Consider the following 18419-nt stretch of genomic DNA (forward strand, 5'->3'; position numbering starts at 1 on the left):
TAGTAGCCCAAATTCTTAACATTGATTGTAAATTTAGGGTACCTTTACATGTGGGAGCGACAGCACTCCAGTCTCCCGAAGACAAACAGCGAATGGTCTTTTCTCCAAGAAGCAAGTAACCAGGTTCACAGCTGTAGGTCACAGACAATCCCGGGGCAAAGGAATCAACGCTCTCCCCTGTGTGATACCCGTTGGCGATTGTGGGAAGTGATGGACACTCCAGGGAGATATCTTTACACACACACATTAGGAAAAATGTCATCAGATAGCTCCTTCACAGTCTGTATTTTGACTTAGTACATACATCCAAATAAATGATACATGGTCTATGCTAAGCAGTCGTCATTAATTTTCAACTCAGTCTTTTAAAGATCAAACAGGTATGGTTTAATTATATCCATTTTATACTACAAATAGTACATTATTTTTTATTTTTAGTTACACTTTATGAATCACATTTGCAGCGTGAAAAACTTCAATTACCAAAAAAAAAGTCCATTTTCACTCATACTCTCATTCTACCCTTAAGCCTATTTTCTGCTCCAAAAGTAGCATGTTGTTATTTATGGGGTTATCCTGCCAGATACTAGTAATATAGTGTTTCTGGATCCTAGATGTGATATATCTATACACATATTTTGGGTGTGTATGTATACTCAATACATATTATTCTAGGCCCTGCTTTATTTGCTTAATAATCTATATCTTTCCATGTCAATATATATAGGCCTATCTAAATCTTTATAATCTTTAATCCTATCTATAATCTTTAATTGTTTTTCATGGTCACCCCACTTGAGACTATCTTCAGATCTTCCCTCCCTCCAAGACTATATATCTGTTTACAGATAGAACCATATTTTTCTAATAATAATTTTTCAACCCTTTAATCAATTTAGAATTTATCAATATTGTTCTTTATTAAGAAAATAAATACCTTATTTTGATGGTATAATTTTTGTCAAATATTGCCGGTTCCCATAATTACATAACTGGAATTCAGATTTAGAGTTCAGCAGCAACATAAACCACACCAAGTAATAAGGAAAGGAAGAGCTTACAGTAGTTCTTATTTTCAAAGTTACTTGATTTGAAATGTTATTGCTTAGGACATGAGTTTGAAAAATAGTGGATCACTCAGAAAGTATTTATAGAGGCCAAAGAGAACAGCACATCATTTCTGCCAGACTATACTAACAGCTTTTATAGATCAATTTTAAATCTATTCATTGTGTTTTTGCTATTAGAGCCCACATTTCTTCTCGTTTTAACAATAACCCAGATATGCAGTTGAAAACTGTAAAACCCAATTCCCGCAGTCCAAACAAACTCTCGCCCCCATCCTTGTGGGACTTATTCCATTCAATTATTAGGTGTGTTTAGTTAGATTTTTCCATTACAGTTTAAAATTCTTTGCTCTACTGATGTTTGTTGAATGAACATTTACATCCCTCTACAACCAAGAAAAAGCCAGGAAACTGTAATTTTCACCCTTTCCGTTGTTTCCTCCCTCCACCCTTACCATTCATACATCCACACTGTTCTTCCTTCAGAATGATACCAAACTTAATCTGCACAGAAATGCGAGGCTCCAAGCTCCTGAATCAGTTTTATTTTCATTCTACTCACCACTCTCACAGGTTGGTAGTGGTGTTGGTCCCCATGTTTTATTTGCTTGGCACCAAACAGTTTTGTTTCCTTTCATGGTGAAGTTGGCATTACAGGTAAATGTCACAGAATCACCATGTCTGTATGGTGGTCTAGACATTTTATTTCTGTATCCACCTGGTACTATGGGCTCAGAGCAAATAGAATTTTTATTGTAATATTCACAGATAGGAGCAGCTTTATCCCAGATTCCATTTACATTGTCTTTAGTTATACAAAAAAGAATACTTTCTCCAATGAGGCGGAAGGCACTCGAGCATCTGTACCTCACCACAGCGTTAATAGCTATGGGACTAGGATGATAACTATTCCGCCCATTTTTGATACGAGGAGGAGGGTCACAAAAAATCCCTGCAAAGTAGAAAAGAAAATATGTGGTCATACTGATCATGACAATAAGATTCAAATTTAGATAAAAGTCCAAATATAGGTCATGTCACTTTTTCAGAAATAGACTTAGAAATTTGTATAATTTATTTCTTACTCATAGTCCCTGCCTGTCCCCAAGTTCCTAAATTCTTACCTTTCTCTTGATCCTCAGCAAACAAAGCAATATAGGACTATAAGCCATCTTGACCAAACAATAACAATGAAACAGAACTTATTAAATAGTTCTGTGTCCAATCAACTTTAATAATGAAACAAAAGGCAAACAGTACATGAAAATAATATGTTAATGACATACTAATCACACGTGGAGAGGCACATGGACTAATGAAATCTGGGCTCATTAGACCTGGTTTCAAATCCCCACAGTCATTCAATAGCTGTGTGACCTTAGGCAAGTCTCACCCTCTTTAAGCCTCAGTTTCCTAGTCTAGTATAATTCAATGTTGTAATGAGAATCCAGTGACATAAAACTACCTGAAAGGGGCAAGTACAGTACCTGGAACATACTAATTGTGCAGTGCCTGTTTCAAACACACAGCTGGTGCTATAAGTAGTGAGACCACATTCTGTCCCGTTACAAAAGATACTGCAGCCTCACTGCAAGTCATTTGTCATCCTTTGATGCTGGTCCCAGTTGAAAGACCCACAGGAAGTGATCAGAGGTTTGGAATAGTGACCTCATACCTTTTATTTATTTGTCCTAATAGGCATGAAGAATATTAATTGTTTATAGTTGTGTTGGTATATGCACACCTTTCCTGAGTGAGTCTTAGAATAAAGGAAAATTGCCAACCTCCAAAACTTCTGGTTGATTTCCATTTAGCTCCAAGAATTGCTCATCAGATGAGGAAATGGCATAAGAAGACACAGCCAAACCATTTCAGCACATCAGTGTTATTCATTTTCAGTAGGGGTAACTTTCGAGAGCCTTTATCCTTATACACATAGAATACTCAATACCATATGTAGTCAACTGAATAAATTTAGCTTTGTTCTGCATTCTAGAACATACAGAAAAGTGGCATATATATGTTCATATTGATAAGATTTTATAACTGATAAATGCATGAGAATACACCAAAAATCAAGAGGCACGATCCATACTCGATTATTTTTGCTTTCTACTCACGTTCACAGACAGGAAACTTATTATTCCAGAGTACTCTCATTCCTTCTGAGACACACTGACTAGAAGATTGGCCATTTAACCGGTACCTTAAACAATAAGGGGCAGCAAATCATCACCAGAACAAAACAATTCTCGGTTGCATGGAATTCATCACTTCTCTCAAGTATATGGTATTAATGGCCTCTATTTTTATAAGCATTTCTGGCTTAAGGAAAATGTCTAAGATTGTGAATCAGCCAAGCTATGTGAGGACTTCAGACCAGCTAAAAACACAGAGAAAACAGTCCTAATGATCTGTTCTTTTCTTGAATTCTCTCTTTCCTCTTTGGCATCCAAATATCAAGATTTTCTTGACCATTAGAAGAGCATAACCTCAGTTCCTAGTAAAGAAAACATCAAAGACTTTGTTCCCTAATCTCACTTCAAAGAGCTCCTCTTACTGAACCCCCAACATCTATTCAGACTCCATAATAGAAGCCTTAACTTCGGAGCCTAAACTTTGCTTTTGCACATGATGAAAGGATAATTCTCAGCTTTGGCTGGCCATGCACAATATACACATTTGGAGAAAATCAATGGAATTTGCTTAATAACAGAATTCTTAATCATAAAGGGTAAAGAAAAGGAGAGAAAAGAATTTTAACTACCTTTAAAGTCACACTTTGCAATGCTTAGCTATGGATCATAGGCCCCAAGTCAGGCCCCATCACCTTGCACTCACCCCTTATCACAAACAAATGCAACCTCTGCCCCAAGCTGGAGATTAGGAGGAGCTACCACATGACCGTTGAGAAGTTGGTCTGGAATGGCATCACATGATTTCGCTAGGAAAAAAGAGACAAGGCTGGCACATGAAGAGTCAGGAAACAGCTAAGTTTCCTTGAGATGGAATAGATCTTTAGGCACCTTCACAGTTGGGGGCTGGATGCCTCCAGGTTCCCAAGGAGGTACACTGCATAGGGTTAGTTCCAATGAGAGTATAGCCAGGCTCACAGCTGTAGGACACTTCCTGTCCAACTGCAAAGAATTCCTCATCCAATCTGTTATAATTACCGTGGTAGATATGTGGAGGTGGTAGACACCCTGAGAAAAGAACAGGACCAGAGTCCTTTTATTTCTGAAATAAGAACTTTCTTCTCTACAACCTAAGCCAACTTGAGGTTGGCAGGAGTTGGATGAAGGTGGTCATGTCAATTCTCCAAAGTATAAGGCAGACACTATTTTGGGTGAGGTGCAGTGGGGCTAACATGTGTTACATATTTTAGACACGATCAACCTTGCATCTATCTTCCTTCTGTACCTTGATCTATGCCAGGAAACATTATTCCCATTCATCATTTTCCCATTTCATTTAAATGGATATACTCTCATTAATGTTGTAGCCAAGGGAATCAAACTATTATAATGCATTTTTACCACCAAAAATCTCCTCTTTCTTCCTGCTTCCCAAACCACTGATGAAGTTTCTGAGCCTTATGGGAGGTGCTCCCAATGTTGCCAGGTTTTTAGTAAATCAGGCACTTCTCAATAAGAGTAGGGGAGAAAGGCGGAGTGGGGGAAGTGACTTGATCTTAACTCTAGCCTTATTCCATAAAGCCTACATTTTTCAATAGGAGAATGTATAATACCTATAGTAATTTGAATCAAATTCTGATCAGCCCATTTCCCCCATTGGCCTGGCCAATAGGATTGAGAGTTTATTTTATCCTCATTTAAATAAAATCTAATCACATATGATTTTTTTAACGTCTGTATTGGAGTATAATTGCTTTACAATGGTGTGTTAGTTTCTGCTTTATAACAAAGTGAATCAGTTATACATATACATATATCCCCATATCTCTTCCCTCTTGCATCTCCCTCCCTCCCACCCTCCCTATCCCACCCCTCTAGGTGGTCACAAAGCACTGAGCTGATCTCCCTGTGCTATGTGGCTGCCTCCCACTACCTATCTATTTTACGTTTGGTAGTGTATATATGTCCATGCCACTCTCTCACTTTGTCCCAGCTTACCCTTCCCCCTCCCTGTATCCTCAAGTCCATTCTCTAGTAGGTCTACATCTTTATTCTCGTCTTGCCCCTAGGTTCTTCATGATCTTTTTTTTTTTTTTAGATTCCATATATATGTGTTAGCATATGGTATTTGTTTTTCTCTTTCTGACTTACTTCATTCTGTATGATAGACTCTATGTCCATCCACCTCACTACAAATAACTCAATTTCCTTTCTTTTTATGGCTGGGTAATATTCCATTATATATATGTGCCACATCTTCTTTATCCATTCATCTGTTGTTGGACACTTAGGTTGCTTCTGTCTCCTGGCTATTGTAAATAGAGCTGCAATGAACATTTTGGTACATGACTCTTTTTGAATTATGGTTTTCTCAGGGTATGTGCCCAGTAGTAGGAATGCTGGGTCGTATGGTAGTTCTATTTTTAGTTTTTTCAGGAACCTCCACACTGTTCTCCATAGTGGCTGTATCAATTTACATTCCCACCAACAGTGCAAGAGGGTTCCCTTTTCTCCACACCCTCTCCAGCATTTATTGTTTGTAGATTTCTTGATGATGGCCATTCTGACGGGTGTGAGATGATATTTCATTGTAGTTTTTATTTGCATTTCTCTAGTGATTAATGATGTTGAGCATTCTTTCATGTGTTTGTTGGCAATCTCATGTGTTTGTTGGCAATCACATATGATTTTAATCATATTAAAATCTCTGATCATTAGCTCTGGTACTACCTGCATTTTTTTAAAATGTCTTCTGATTTCCCCTACATTAATGCATATCTAGCACTGTCCCAGAATATAGTAAATTTCCCAACTCTTCAACATTTAGATACTACTTTCAAAGTTTACTTTTAAATTCTTTAACCAGGATACCCAACTACATACACTGTCTTTATCCTCCTCTTCTCATAGGTACCATGTATCTATTCCTCCCAAAGTCTCAATTTATTTCTATGTCCCCAAAGTTTCAGCCCAACTCACCCTTGAAGCACCTTGGCAGTGGAGGGTTCCATTTGCTGTTTGGTTGGCACCATACTGTGTTGCTGCCTTTCATGGTAAAGCCGGGCTTACACTTAAACATCACAGAATCATTTAAGGAAAATGAGCGTCTAAATCCAGATTCCATAATTCCATTTTCAACTTCTGGAATTGGGCATTTGACTACAGGAATACACCGAGGGGGAGGGCTGTTCCAGATGCCAATTCGATTGTCTTTGCTGGTGCAATATATTGACTCTTCACCCACGAGGTCAAACAGCTTTTTCCCATTCTGTCCAACATGGCACTTATAAGTAACCACCATTCCATAGTAAAAGTTCTCGCTACTGCTGCTGTAAAAGCCTCCATTGGAGATGGCTGGGGGTGACTCACAAGGAATAGCTTGGGGAGGATGGGGTACATAGGAAAAGAGAGAAGGCATTTAAATATTATACCTTCTGGGAATTTTGTCTTAACTCTTGCAAACCAAACTTCCACTTAGCCTACAATTAACCCCTATTATTGAAATTCTGTATCCTCATCTCAAAGATGGTTCTAAATGGGAAGTAGCAAGGTAGGAAGATACACAGAACTGGCCTGATAAAAACCCACAAAAATCTGATCTGGTCACCAGTCCTGAACCCCAAAGTACAGATAAACTGTTATAAAAAGGCACCTAGGTTGGCGAACATTTTGCATGGATTAAAGTTGGCAGTGTGTAATCTTGTGGCATATTTTAGATTTGAGCACTTATTCACTATGAGATAATGTATCATCAAAAGACAATAAGCAAAGGAATGTGTAATGGGATTGGGGGCATGGAAGAAGATAAACCACAGATCTGTGTTCAGAACTACTCAAGCCAAGTGTAACCCACCTGGGTACTTATTTTGATGTGTAGATGCCCACTTTCTCTTTGGAGGGGGACAAGAGGAATTACCTAGGTGCAATAAAGGGAAAATTCTACTCACATTCACAAAAAGGCATTTCCTTATCCCAGGTTACAATATTGTCTGAGATAATACATGTGGCAGAGGAGTCACCAATGAGTCGATATCTAAAGACAAAGAGATGAGTGATCATCTCCCAGCTGGACATTTTAGGAAAGCTTAGTTCTTTTCCCACTGAAAGAATGGCAAAGAATAGAATATCATATATGACAAATAATGGTGACAGATTAAGGACTCATACAAAAGATTCAACAACCTAAAGACAAATGAAACTTGACCTCCTGGTCAGTAACACTGAAGATTTAAAATTGGAAGAAGAATAGCCCAAATCTTTTTCTCTTCTAGGGATCCTCTCTACTAGGTAATCCTGAAGAGTTGCCTCTGGAGCAGATCAGAGAGGTGATTCTCTTTTTACTTATCTATGGTTAAGGGTGGGTGGCAATTACTCAGCTCTCTTTTGGAAGATGGGTGATTTCGGGTTGAAACTAGTGTTCTAATATCCATGTACTCTGGAGATGTCTCCTGGCGACTCACCCTTTATCACAAGAATATGTAATTGTTGACCCAAACACGATACCCCTGGGTGCAAGGACAGAGCCATGGAGGAGTTCTCTAGGACTCACACATGATTTACCTATAAGGGAGAACAAGACAAAACAGGATTTGGGACTGGGATTTGGAGGATGTTTTGTGTTTTACATTAAATTCCAACCTGACTGGACTTGCTGAGTAGTCTACTTATGTTTATTCAAAGAAATTTGGGGCATTTACAAAACTTCTGTCTTCCAAAGGATCAGTCAACACCATAACACTATTTGTTTAATGCATGTAGTCTATGTTTCTGAGCATGGATGCAAACATTATTTGTAGTCAGCCATAATTTATAATCTCTATTTCCCCTTTTTATATTCTGTCAGTTGATGGCAACATCTACCAAGTCTTATGGCTTAAAACAGAAAAAACTCACAGTCATCATTTCCTACCTGTAACTCATTTTCTCTACCCCCTGTCCTTAATTCAATAGATCACCAAGTTTTCATGACTGGATTCCAGAAATCTCTCTCCAAGCCAACTATTTTGCCACCACTATAATCTCTCATTGGATCATCGAGTAATAAAATTTACCTTTCTAATGCTGGTCGCCATTGGTCCAGCACATCTTCTATGCTGCTGCACACATTATCTTTCAGAAGTACAAATGTGGTCACGCCACTCCCCACTTTCAAAAACTTACAATGATTACCATTGTTTATTGGAAAAGAATGCATGGCCCACCACACTTAAACTCCAATACACTTAATCAACTACTATTCCTCATCATGCACCTTATATTCTAACCACTCTGAATTTTTCTGTTTTCCAGGGACATCATATTCTTCCATACCTTTATGCATTGGCATATGCTGTTTCCTCTGTCTGTAATGCCTAGATTTCTCTATCCTTCTAGATAGTACTTATTATTTACTTCTCTATGATATCATAAAATTTTATCTCTATAAATAAAAGAAATTACACCATAGTACAGTATTTGTTTAAAAATCAGTCTTTACAAATAACAGAGGACTTCCTCAATGACAGAGACTAGCAGATTAATTTTTATATCTCTTCCAAGCCCCACCATCTAGCCTAACGCTTCATACCCAGTGGTTACTCAAAAATATTTCTTGAATTGAGTTGGGTGAAAACTAATATGAGGTGAAACTAATATTCCTTGTATACTAACTTCTAAGATCAGTGTAACACAGTACAGAGACCATAGAACAAGGTCATGAAGATTATAGGATAAACAGGGTTGGCCAGCTGTGCGACTTAACCCCAATACCTGATACTTAATACCCTTAGGAGTAAAAGAAAACATGGAGAACCTAGGAGCCCTTTTCATTTGAGATTACTTACTAACTTTCTCATCTTTTATCTTGAAAATAATAGGTTAGCCCATAGAGACATGCTATAGACCCAAAGATTCTTCTATTACTGATTACTCACGTTTACAGACTGGCTGAGCATTTGACCACTTGGAGGTTTCTAGGCAGGTGATAAAGAATGACCTCTTGACATACCCAGGAAGACATTCATATTGCCAAGTTGTCCCAACAGCAAACTCAGACTGATCACTCTGAATTTTAGGCTTAGCAAAAGGATACCTTGGCAGGAACTTACACTGACCTAGAGACAAAGACCACAGGAATATCAAAACTAAGAGAGACTAAAATCTCTATTCGGCTTGTTTTGTCACCAGTTACAATGACAACTTTGATCTTTAGACAGTAAACCCAAGATGTCAATATTTTCTGGGTCAAAGAAGATATTGCGGTATGAATGCATATTGAATGCAAGAGAAATAAGCTCGGGAGTTCAAAGGCTTTTTAGGATAGACTTCAGAAGAAGAGCTGGAGAAAATCATTTTTTAATAAAATTCCATAAAGGCCCTGGAGTTGTTCTATCTTCTTACAACCTCATAAATAAAAACTAAAACCTTATAAGTAAAAACTTTTCTGGAAAAGCACAGGAAACAAGTATATCAGACCTTGAAAGCTCATCACATGTATGATCCTCTAAAATTACTTTAATGAATTAACATTACTATCTTAGTCATTAAACCTTTAGGTCCTAGCAAGAAGAAAATAGGGTTGTTTTTTATTCTTTTATTCCATTAACCTAGTAGAGTAATATACCCCCAAAAGAGTTAATACTTCCTGATGGGTACCAGCTAAAAGGAGCCAGTTTTTTCAAGACACTTCTCTGTGACTTAAAATAATTATGATGATGATGAAGATGAAACAAATCTTATTCTAGGAGATGGGTAAGAAACTGTAACACCCAGATACTTGACGATGTACCTGGAAAAGAATTTTTCTAGGTATGAAAGAGAGTTCAAGTTTCAACTCCAGAATGGTGGTATATTTGAATATCAAATTTATAAATCTCCTTTTTCAAACAAATCTGAAACTGATACAGGTGCAAGTCAAAGAACAAACATGGACAAACTGACACAAAGGTAAACACAGAACTCCCAAAGTTGTGGCCAGACCCAGCCTTTTTGTGGCCCAACACTTCTGTTGGAGAAGTCATATGGACAGGATCTAAGAATAGCCATTACTGTTGGGACCCAGATCCCACTGTAGGTCTCCTATTTCTTTCCTCAACTCCTTTGGTTTCCTCCATTAACACCTACAAATGTTTCCAAATGCATACTTTCTCAAAACAGCAAGACTCTATAGGGAAAGTCAGGGTTTGACCTCAATGAAGACCAACTTCACGACCCTGCCATTATTTGTACTAATTCACCCTAATCAAATGATTTAACCTGTAATTATCCAATGTGAATAAGAACAATCCTAAATAATTTTCCACAATCTGAAAACCAATTTGGGTTTACAAGATTTAATCAATAGTGATGACATGGACCGATAAATAACCAAGATCTTGAAGCAAAAAAAGTAGAAGGTGAAAGGAGATAAGAATCATACTTTCTGGATGAGAAACAATGGGAAATTTTTATCTTCAATGAGACTTAGGGACATCTCTCCCTCGGGGGACACCAGCTCTTATTAGTAATGATATTGCCAAAATTCCAGGTCACAGGACAGAATTTCCAGCAATCATGTTCTCTTCCATATCAGAAAAGGGAAAGTTAGCCTATGAACCATTAAGTAACATTAATTTTCTTAAGAGTCATTGGACCCTCTTCACATCTTTTTAAAATCAGGAGTAAACATCAGTGTAGATCATGACTGGATCTAAAATAGAATATAGTGACAAAACATTGACATACACATCCCTTGAACCATGTTAAAAGTAACTAGGCAAAGGACTTTCTAGAGAACAGAAATACATTTAACTCTTTATTTGTGTCTAAGGGGATTTACCTGGACTGGCTTAGAAATCCATTTGAAATGAATGAAGAACAAATATACAAGATGATCAAAATAACCCTGAAATTTAGGTCAGATAGCAGGTAGGAGGAAATATTATTATTGATAATGAGAATTATTATGATCAGATAACATAACACTGGGTTTCCTGTCTATCTGATCATTTTTGAATGATGGGTGTGCATATGAACCAAGATACTGTCTTAAGCACAGAATATGCATCAGTGAACATTAGACACAAGGCTCTCACATTCATGGAATTTATATTCCAATAGAGGGAGAGGGACCATAAATAAATACCAATAAATAAATAGATGGTAGGTAAAGGAAATAAACAGGGTGATGTAACAAAATGTAATGCATTGGAAAAAGGAGGGGACAGGATGGCATATGACTTCAGTTATGATGGTTAAAGAAGGCTTATGAAGAGGAGACATTTGAGTTATGACTGAAGGATAAGAAGGTTCCAGACAGGTAAAGTGCTGGGTAAAAGCATTTTAGGCAGAAGCCTAACAGCAGGGATGGATTTACTATGCTTTAGGGATAAACGGAAAGCAAGTGTGGCTGGAACTCAGTGATCAGAGTGAAATGGAATCGAGTTAAAAAGCCCAGAAGGTAGGATTGCACAGGGCTTCTTAGTCCACAGGAGGATGTCCCCATCTTATTCTGGGTAGGAGACACTGGAGAGTTCAAGCAAGAGAGTCACATGGCCTGATTTAACTTTTTAAAAATATAGTCTGGGGGCTTCCCTGGTGGCGCAATGGTTGAGAGTCCGCCTGCCGATGCAGGGGACACGGGTTCGTTCCCCGGTCCGGGAAGATCTCACATGCCACGGAGCGAGCCATGGCCGCTGAGCCCGGGCGCCCGGAGCCTGTGCTCCGCAGTGGGAGAGGCCACAGCAGCGAGAGGCCCACGTACCGCAAAAAAAAAAATAAATAAAATAAAAATAAATATATATATATAGTCTGGCAATTGGATGGAGAATGGACTGGACTTTTACTTTCAGAAGTAGGGAGTGCAGTCTGGAAGCTATTATAGTAGCTTAGACCAAAATAATGAAGCTTGAGCACAAGGAGACAGTGAGAAATGGGTGACTCTGTTGTACTTAAATGTGGGGCTAAGGGAATGGGAGGATTCAGTAATGACTTTTAGGCTTTTGACTTGGGTGACTTGGTTGATGGTAATACCATGTACTGAGATTCATCAGGCAATAAAGACAGATAAAGGCCTTGATCTCATAGAACTTGTATACCAGTGAGGGAACAAGCAAGTAAATGAATAAGAAGGTTTTATATGGTGATAGGTGCTCTGTGGAAAATAAAACATGTTATGTGATAGAGAGTGACCTGGGGAATAGACTACTTCAGGTAAGAGTCAGAGCGTCACAGAAAAGTGTCAGTGGAGCTGAGATCTGAATGTTGAGGAGACAGGTAAGGGATGACCCATAGAAGAGCATTTTAAGAGAGGAACACCTAGTGCATAGCTAAACAAACATGACTCCATTTAAGGAATAGAAAGAAGGCCAGTGTGGCTGGAGAAGAATCAGTGAGGGAGGAGTACAGAGAACTTCAGAGAAGCAGAGGCCTGGAGTTGAGGTTAAGGAGCATGGATTTTGTCCTAATGTGATGGGTAGCCCTTGGCAGGTTTTAACCAGAGGAGAGAAAAAGATCTGATCTCAGATGGAGGTAGATGATTGGAAAATAAGGGAATTCCTACTTGATGATTTTATTTTCTTAGTGTTGGTTAAGGTGAGGCAGTCAGTCAAGGCAAGAGTGAAATTTAAGAGCACAGGAAATTTGAATTGGCTTATGCAAATAGATAAAAGGAGAAAAATGAAAACACTCTGAGAAGGAAATTTGCTCTTTAAGACACTTGCTTCAGAATTTTCCAGAGTGCTTGTTAAATCTCAGCTTCCTGGGCCACCCCCACCCCAAACATATGAATCTCTGGAAGGTGAGATGGAACCCAGAAACCTGTATTTTTAAAAGGCTCCACGATTCCTCAAAAAATTAACAACAGAACTACCATATGATCCAGCAATTCCACTTCTGGGGATATATACAAAGGAAACGAAAACACTAACTTGAAAAGATAACTACACCCCCATGTTCACAGTGGCATTATTTACAAATGGAAACATAGCCAACTCATGGAAACAGCCTAGGTGTCCATCAATAGATGAATGGATAAAGAAGTTGTGGATGAATATATACAATGGAATATCATTCAGCCATTAAGAAAACAAGGGAATCCTACTACTTGCAACCACATGGATGGACCTTGAAGGCATTATACTAAGTGAAATAGTGAAATAAGTCACACAGAGACATACATATAATGTATGATCTCACTTTTATGAGGAATCTAAAAACAAAAAGACAAAGTTTGGAAAAAAGATCAGATTTGTGGTTATTGGAGGCAGGGAGTGGGAGAAGAGAGAATTGGAGGAAGGTGGTCAAAAGGTTCAAACTTCCAGTAATAAGAAAAATAAATACTAGTGATGCAATGTCCAACACGATGACTATAGTTAACATGGTTTTATGATACATAGGAAAATTGTTAATAGAGTAGATCCTAAGAGTTCTCATCACAAGGAGAAAATTTTTCTTTTGTTTTTATTGTATCTATATGAGATGATGGATGTTAACTAAACTTACTATGGTAATCATTCCACAATATATGTAAATCAAACCATCATGCAAAAGTCAGGAGGGGGCGTGGGTATAGCATGAGCAAAGGACTTTGGGGTGTCAGTCAGGCAAGAAGATGAGCAGTGCATTTGTGATAGGAAGCAGTGGGGAATCAGGAGGGGCATGCTTAGGTGAGAGCCAATTACCAAAGGATTGAAAGGCTGAAGACAGATTTTTTTTTTTAAATTCCAAAGGCAGTAGGAAGCCCTTTTAGATTTTTGAGCAAGGGAGTGGAATAATGAAAAAAAAATGTTTTTAAATTTTAGTTTTCACCATTGGAAAAGTTAAAGACTGGTATCAGAATTACCTGTAAGAGAGGAGGTTGTTACAAAGGTAATCATAATGAATATGATTAGAATATTGGTGTAAGAATAAGACAAACAGCAGAAGCACATTAGCTGTGACAGTCGACAGAAAGGTAGACTTGATCTTTCATGCATCTGGAGTTAAATGACCGAAAGGGTGGTCCTGCTCTGGTACTGGAAGGGGATGCTCTGGCATCCTTGTAGGGTACAATGAATTGACAGGACTGGAAAAGAAGTTGACTTTCAATTGACAGCATCCTCTCTGAAATTTAGAAAAAGGAATGGAATTCTGGTAAGAAGTCAGGTGGGGAACTGTGACACACGGAGGTGTTAGAGAATGCTGTGAAAGTGTTTGTTCAAAGAGTTAACATGTAGGAGAGAGAGAGATGAAGATAATGGTTTGGGGAAATGTTCAGTTAAGGGTCAGGATAAAGTTGAATGTCAGGAAGCAGACAAAGTGAGCTGTAATAGAACAAACGTATGCACTGTCCCTTAACAAGCTGGGCGTGGTCAAGCTTAAATGCTGACTCCATCAAAACAGGTCCAGACAGTCGTCTTATTACTGGCATCTATAAGTAACATCCAACATCTAACTTTCATTTGCCTAATTTCATCTGATATTCAGGGCAGCCGAGTAAGGGTAGGGCTGCTTATCTCTAGTTTCATTTTACCGATGAAGAAACTGAGGCGAGGGAGCGAAATGACTTGCCAAAAGTCACACAGTATTGAGGTCTGTATACAGTAAACTTCTTAATAAACTGGGAATCCAATGTACTCTGAAAATTATTAAAAAGTTATACCTATCTTATCACTTAGAGACTCCAATCTTAAAAAATTACAATACTTCTTTAAAATTAAGCCAATCTGAAGGAAGAAAATTATAATAAACGTTTAATGACACCTTCTGGAGCTCTTACCATTACAGAAGGTAAATAACACAAAGAACTGCAGTTTTTATTCACGTATCAACTTTTCTAAATAACTCCAGATGTTTGTCGTTTAGAACCACGCCTGGGGATCAGACAGTATTCTTATTCTGGGAAGGCAGCAGGAGGCTGTGCTGCTTTTACCAGGCAGGAGGGAGTTCAGTGTGCACAGAAACTCCCGCGCCTAGCGGAGCATGCAACGGAGTCGCATGCACTCAGCACGAGTAGGCTTCGGATACGTGTCCGGGCGTTAGAGCTCAAAGACCTCCAGACCCAGACCGCTGAGCACCTGCTGAGTCCCGGGGGCGGGGAGCCCGCAGGGCACAGAGCGGGCACGCCACGCCACAAGCCACGCTGGGCAGATCACATAGTGCAGATCACATAGTGCGTCTCTGATGCAGCCTACAATTCTAGTGGTCCCAGCCCAGGAGGAGCGAGCGGGGACGTTCAGGACCAAGAGATCTCGGGGTCCCCCAAAGCGAGCGAGGCATGCAAGACTTCTCCGCCTTCTAACTTTTGACTGTCTCCTTTGCATCGCGGCACAGAGTCCGTCCCAGCCCCAGACGCGTCCCTACCTCCGTGCTCCCATTCCCAGCTCACCGAGGACCCCTGGCACGGCGAAAGCCAAGAAAACCCAGAGCGGACCCGAGGCGCCCATGCCAAGGCTGCAGCCCCAGCGGCTGGATGCGTCTGAGACCCGCAAGCCTCCGGCAGCTCCGGGATGACAGGGCTGGAGAAGGGGGCAGCTGCAAGCAGGGGAAGGTGGGCCCTTAAGTAGTGTCTGGCACCACGTGCTAGCTTGAGAGCGCACCTGCTGGCTGCTGGGGGCGGGACCACGCGGTGAGGGCTGCAGAGCGGGCGAGGGGTTGGCCGGGGGCGGGCGGGCAGAAGAACTCTGATTCAGTCTTTGGCTCAGACTCTACTCGTCAGTGCAGTGGCTTTCCAACGTTTTTGACCACACCACCCAGTGCATCCACTTTTGTCTCTCTGGAGAACTGAAACAAAATAGTACTGGCTTTACTAATGTACAACGCTCGCTTCCATTCTATTCTATTCTGTTCCATTCTATTATCAACGCCTTTCCTTTCCACTCCTCCCCTTTCCTCCCATTCCCTCCCTTCCCCTTCACTCCCCTCCCCCTCTCTCTTGAAAATTCTGGTTTGGATTCGCTAAATTCATTTCAAAAGTTATTAATGTTTCCAACCCTCCGTTTGAAAACCGTTTATTTACAAAGGAAACTTAGGAACAGAAACCAGCTCTGCTGTTCTTTTCTTTTTCTTTTGAAGTAATTACTACAGAAAAGTTGCAAAAATAATACAAAGAATCCCTATACACCCATCACTCGATTCTCCAAATGTTAACATTTTACTGTGTTTTCTTTATCATTCTCCATCTCTATTTCTAGATAAATAGCTATAGTATAGTTATATAGAGAGAGATCTAGATATATACACATATAATTTATATGTGTACATAAGTATAATTATATAATTTTTTACTTTGGAACTCTTCGAGATGAGTTACAAGCATGATACCCCTCCTCTAAATACTTTAGTATGTATTTCCTAAAAACAAGAGCATAGTCTTACACAATTTCAGTACAATGATCAAAAAGAGGAAATTAACATATTACATAAGGGACAGATTGTACAGATTTCTCCAATCATCTAATATTCCTTATTATAGCAAACACATGCGGGCGGGTGGATGCCCGCACGTGCACACACACGAACACACCCCTCCTTTTATTCTGGTCCAGGATCATTCTAGGATCATGCATTGCACTTGATTGTCTTTTTTCTCATTTAATCTGGTAAAGATCCTAAGTCTTTTCTGTTTTCCTGACCTTGACATTTTTGAAGAGTACACAGCAATTATTTTTGTAGAATGACTTTTAAATCAGTTATCTATTGCATAGGAACAAATTACCCTAAACTTATTAATTTAAAGCAAGAATAAACATGTATTATCTCACACAGTTTCTGGGTGTCAGGAATTTAAAAGAAGGTAAGCAAGGTGGTTCTGGCTTGGGATCTTTCAGGAGGTTGCAGTGCAGACATTGGCCAGAATTACAGTCATCTGAAAGTTTGACTGACACTGGAGGATCCAAGTCTAAGATGACTCACTGTCATGGTTGTGGACTGGAGGCCGGATATCCTCACCAAGAGGACCTTGCCCTAGGACTATTTGAGTGTCTTGTGACATGGCAGCTGGCTTCCTGTAGAACAAGAGAGAAAGGCAGAAGCCTCAGTGTCATTTAAAACCTATTCTCAGAATTCACACTGTATTACTTCCACAATATCCTGTTGGATACTATGATGGTTAATTTTATATCAACTTGACTGGGCTATGAGTGCCCAGATATATGGTCAAAAATTATTCTGAGAGTTTCTGTAAGGGTGTTTTTGGATGAGATTAATTTTGGGGGGTAATTGATATATTTATTTTAATTCTTTCCAGTTTTATTGAGATATAGTTGATATATAACATTGTATTAGTTTAAGGTATACAACGTAATGATTTGATATATGTACATATTGCAAATGACTAGCGCAGTAAGTTGAGTTAACATCCATCTCCTCACATAGTTACAAATTTTTTTCTGATAATAACTTTTAAGATCTATTCTCTCAGCAACTTTCAAATATACAATACAGTATTGTTAAATATAGTCATCCTGCTGTACATTGTATAACCAGAACTTACTTATCTTATAAATGGAATTTTGTGCCTTTTAATCACCTTCACCCATTTTCCCTGATTCCCACCCCCCACCTTTGGCAACCACCAGTCTGTTCTCTTTTTATGAGTTCAGTTTTTTTAGATTCCACATATAAATGAGATCATACAGTATTTGTCTCTCCCTGCTTGTCTTGTTTCACTTAGTATAATGCCTTCAAAGTTCATCCATGGTATCAAAAATGGCAAGATTCATTCTTTTTTATGGCTGAATATATATATATATGGCACATTTTCCTTATTCATCCATCTCTTCAAGATAGTGATTCTTTTCCTTCTGATATATACCCAGAAGTGGAATTGTTGGATTATATAGCAGTTCTATTTTTCATTTTTTGAGGAACTACTCTTTTTCCATAGTAGGTGCACCAGTTTATAATTTATATGAGTTCCTTTTTATCCACATCCTCTCCAATATTTGTTTTCCCTTATCTTTTTGATAGTAGCCATTCTAACAGGTGTGAGGTGATATCTCATTTTGGTTTTGGTTTTCATTTCTTTGACAATTAATGATATTGAGCATTTTTTCATGTTTGCTATGCAGAAGTTTTTAGTTTGATGTGGTCATAGTTGTTTATTTTTTGCTTATGTTGCCTTTGCTTTTCATGTCAAAAAAAAAAAAATTACCAAGACCAATGTCAAGGAGCTTAGGCCCTATGCTTTCTTCCAGGAATTTAATGGTTTCAGGTCTTATGTTCATGTCTTTAATCCATTTTGAGTTGATTTTTGTGTATGGTGTAAGATAGGGGTTCAGTT

At 38.8% G+C, this 18419-nt stretch overlaps 1 protein-coding gene across 2 annotated transcripts in view; it reads right to left on the reverse strand.

The window, feature by feature from the left end:
* The window catches only part of CR2 (complement C3d receptor 2), a 34329-nt gene extending 18718 nt beyond the window's left edge, over positions 1-15611 (reverse strand). Inside the window, exons 1-10 of one of the 2 annotated variants that reach the window (XM_059995460.1) lie at positions 15525-15582; positions 9115-9294; positions 7663-7762; positions 7150-7235; positions 6182-6580; positions 4094-4270; positions 3909-4011; positions 3188-3273; positions 1630-2019; positions 43-231 (exon numbers count right to left, since the gene is read on the reverse strand). In XM_059995460.1, coding sequence (XP_059851443.1) covers positions 43-231; positions 1630-2019; positions 3188-3273; positions 3909-4011; positions 4094-4270; positions 6182-6580; positions 7150-7235; positions 7663-7762; positions 9115-9294; positions 15525-15582 — 1768 coding nt within the window. Of the gene's footprint in view, positions 1-42; positions 232-1629; positions 2020-3187; positions 3274-3908; positions 4012-4093; positions 4271-6181; positions 6581-7149; positions 7236-7662; positions 7763-9114; positions 9295-15524 lie in introns of both variants that reach the window. The other variant, XM_059995459.1, reaches the window with a different exon arrangement.
* Between the last annotated feature and the right edge of the window lie 2808 nt (positions 15612-18419).

Source organism: Delphinus delphis, chromosome 1 (assembly GCF_949987515.2).
Source record: "Delphinus delphis chromosome 1, mDelDel1.2, whole genome shotgun sequence".
NCBI classification, from domain to species: Eukaryota; Metazoa; Chordata; class Mammalia; order Artiodactyla; family Delphinidae; genus Delphinus; species Delphinus delphis.